Genomic DNA, 4,013 nt, shown 5'->3' with positions numbered 1-4,013 from the left:
TCAGGTCTCAGCAACATTTTCCCCTTCCTCAGCATCTCTTCTCTCAGCAGCAATGTGCAGAAGAGTAAGCACCAAAAAGGCCACACTGACAGCAACGCAGACCCGAGTGAAGAAGGAGATGTCGTGCTGGACAACTGAGTCCAGGCTGGGCTGCACAGGCATAAGAGACCAGAGCATGTAAAGTGAGGATATGCTTGAAAACTGGGAAAACTGGCCCTAACAGGTGTCTCCCTGTCTCTTCTAGTTTAGTTATTGGGAAAAGTTGCATATTCTGGGACTTGGACCCAGAGAAGAAGAAAAAGCTGCTTTTATTGTGAAACAATAGACCAGAGGATGTTTGCTTTGAACTCTGGGGAGGACAATGCAGCTGATGTGTCAACCATGTTCTCAAGACCCTTGTGTGATGTCCGCTCTGCACAGGCTTATGAAGCACCTTCACAACAAGGAGAGAGCCTATGAGCAAGGGCACGTTCTGGTCTCACCTCCCCATGAGCTTGCATCCTGTGGAAGGTGCCAGGTCTCCTAAATGAGGGACAGTGATGATCATCGTCCTCCTCAGGTGGAGCCACTGAGAGTCAGGGATGATCATTACCAGAGAAGTGATCAGGGATCCCTGGGGGCAGAGTCCTGACAGCAGAGATAAGGAGACTGGGCTCAACCATGGCACTTTAAACCACAGGTGTGATACCCGATGTCACTTCCAACAAGGGAGGTTGGTCACTGAGTGTCCCAGAGTCTGGACATTGCGGGAGGCTCCAAAATGAGAGTCTGGACCTGGAAAACTGGAAAGAGGGAAACAAACTCAGGGATGCTCAGTGCTGGGACCAGTTGAGCCTGGGGTGGAAGAGAATTTGTCAGCACTCATGTACTTGGGGGTCACTACCTGGGGGCCTCACTTGTCCCCTGAGTGAAGAGGGAGTGGAGAGAGGAGCACAGATCATGATGGATATAACCCAGGACATGGGCCTGAATTCCCCAAACCCTCTTCTCAACTACCCCATCTCAGAGGGGAGTACTCACTCTGCTCATACCACAATGGCTTGTTCCTACACCCTAGTCCTTCATGTAAGGATGGTAGAGCTCTCCTGAAGTGCTGGCCCTCTGAGCTGTACTTTCTGAGTCAGGACAGACTGAGCCTGTGGCAGTGCCAGACACCATGGGGGTGTCCCTGTTCTTCCACCACAGACTCATGGCAGCTCCTGACTGAGGATCTGGGACAATTTCATGCTCTGAAGAGTGTAGAAAAGACAGGGCTCAAGGCTGTCCGAGCAGCTCCAATCACACATTTTCTGATGCTGAAACCCATGGGTGATTACTTCTCATTTCTCTTCAGCTCTTCCTCGTTCTTCTCAAAAGCCTCTATGCCCCATGTGTGTGCAGTGGGCTGACACTGTGACCTGAGACTGAGACCTGGTTCATTGATTGTTTCATAAAGAAAGAACTGTTGGGGAACAAAAGAATTGTGACCCTATTTCTGAATGATAATAGGGGGCTGCTGAGAGAAGCAGCTCCTAAACTGAATCTGTCCATTGACCAAACCAATAATCTCCTCCAACTCAGGCTTTGCTTGCCCCAGTGGCCCAGGTTGTGTAACACAATCAGCAGGGAGAAAGTTGAGTGGAGTTGAAATCAGTTTTGTCCTTTATCCTCCATCACTTTTCCCCCCCTGTTCAATACAGAATGCTGTTTCTCTCGAATCCTTTTCCCTTTATCTTTTCCTGACGGAAATGCGTCCTGCCATACTGGGGTTTTAATATGGCACTTCATGATCATTCCACCTGTCCCAGGAGGTGTTTCTTCCTGTGTGTGTGGCCCTGAGGGTTTCTCAAGTCAGTGATGAAGAGACAATTGATGGGAAATAAAATGAAGTTGCAATGTTCCATCAAAAAAAAAAATAAATTTATGAAGAGGAGACCAAAGAGGACTATTTCCTTAAATGGTAAATGAATATATACTGCAAGATAAGAGGGAGCTTGGATTTAAATGACCCAATGGGGAGCAGGAGGTGAACTCCAGGTTTGGAGGTTGTGGAGGGGGGGGCTGGAGTGAGGCGGTGCTGTCCTAGCACCAGTCCTGGGGTCCCTCGTTTCACGTCTGTCTGTCAAATGGGACATTTGGTGTGCTGACTGCAAGTAATTGTTATTTTTTTGGACATTTTCAAGACCCTCTTTCTCTTTTATGCCTTAATATTTGTTACCAAAATGTCAGCTAAAGAACATTGTTCCCTGAATATTCGACACATTTCTCTACACTCCTCAGTCCCCAAATCACAAATCTCAGTAGTAGGAGTAGACTCACTCTGGACACTGTGGGTGAAATTGAATGAAAATATAATCATGTTTCTTGCATATTAACTCCAAACAAGTTATACTGTGTGTATTCCTGTGTTATATTATATGAAATACAGCAATGAATGGGAAATAGAGAAAAACACAAATTTTTAGTTAGAATGAAACATGGTAAGTGTCAGCTGGCTTTGGCCTGAACAAGTCCATTCCTGGACCTCCCTTATGGTACAGGGGTTAAAGTCCCAGTGCTATCAAGCTATTGCCAGACACTCCAGCACTAGTTCAATCCCCAGCCAGGGAGCTAACACACAAGGCACAGAGGACCTCTGCTTTCTCACCCGCTGCTCCTCTCAGCAGTGTATTTCAGTAGATCCACCTGTTTTGCTCCGCATACTTTCTCTGGTCAACCCTCTTACTCCCCACACGCACGTCTGCCCTATACCCCAGTTCTTGTATGCATAAATTAATAAAAATATTTTAAAAATTTAAAAAAGGAAGTCCAATCTCAACTCCACAGATGCTCCACCCTGAAGTGTCATATGTTAATCTCGCTGCCAATACTGGACCTGCACCTCCCTGTGCCAAGCTGAAGGCTCCACAGTCAACAGGAACAAAGACTGTGGAGGATCCGGGTCACTCATGCTCTAGCTACAGTTTCCTTCCCACTGCTCACTGTTAAGAACCACACTAGTCACCTTTAAGAAAAACTGGAACCTTTTCAAGGCAGAGACACCTGAGAGGTTTTGCACTCTCCAAGCTCTTTGAAAAATTAAGAGACTTGGACAGATTCCAGACATTCTAGAACAGTCATGTGTGGTTACTGGACAGGGTTGCAGAAAATGATATTCTTTGTCTACAAAAACTCACATCCTGTTGGCAGAAGTGACCGGCAGCAGCACCACACTGACACGTGGCTGGACAAGGGACATGATCCAGCGTCCCTAGCAGCAGAGAACAGGCTCCACAGAGGAGAACAGCCTGAGCTCTATGCCATGATTCTCCCATCATTGAAGAAATGGAAACTGTAGTACATTCTAGGATCAGTAATTAATGTAGAGAAAAAAAAATCATTATGCAAATAATACGGCGTCATTGGGGATTGCACTAAGGAGAAGAGAGGAGCTAAGAGAGAAATGAATTGTCAAGGCCCTGTGCATGAAGCCCCATCTGCACGGGGTGGGGGAAGCAACTTCTGTGTAACAGGGAGGCCGTGAGCACAGGGTAGGTTCTTGTCTCACTTCCCCATGAACTTGCACCACTGTGGTAAGTATAACCAGTCCTGATTGAGCTACAGTAATACTCAGCCTCATCCTCAGGCTTGAGACCAGAGATGGTCAAGGTGGCCGTGTTGCCTGACTTGGAGCCAGAGAAGCGATCAGGGATCCCTGAGGGCCGGGAACTGACACCATAAATCAGGAGTGTGGGTGTCTTGCCAGGGAGCTGCTGGAGCCAAGAGACAGCATTATAACGCCCAATGTCATTGCTGGTCCCAGCACAGGAGATGGTGACTGACTGTCCCAGAGCCCCAGACACTGAGGAAGGCTGAGTCAGAGCAGACTGGGCCCAGGAACCTGAAAAGAGGAAAAACACACCCAAGTGAGTTCAGTCTGAGCCCAGGTGAGCTGAGCAGATAAGGGTCAGCCATGATGTGTTCAATGTCCCTTCCCTGGAGGTCTCACCTACGGCCTGAGTGAGGAGGGTGAGGAGGAGCACAGTCCAGGCCAT

General features: G+C 47.8%; 1 gene segment (V, D, J or C); it reads right to left on the bottom strand.

The window, feature by feature from the left end:
• Window positions 1–4,013, bottom strand: LOC119244048 (immunoglobulin lambda variable 2-11-like). The segment is given in 3 exon segments: window positions 1–150; window positions 3,543–3,859; window positions 3,968–4,013. Coding segments are annotated over 3 exon segments (513 nt in total).

The sequence above is a fragment of the Talpa occidentalis genome, unplaced genomic scaffold, assembly GCF_014898055.3.
Source record: "Talpa occidentalis isolate TD23 unplaced genomic scaffold, MPIMG_talOcc4v2.1 talOcc4.14, whole genome shotgun sequence".
Classification (NCBI taxonomy): Eukaryota; Metazoa; Chordata; class Mammalia; order Eulipotyphla; family Talpidae; genus Talpa; species Talpa occidentalis.
The sequence above is the reverse complement of the archived record's forward strand: the minus strand, read 5'-3'. Positions and strand labels throughout refer to the sequence as shown.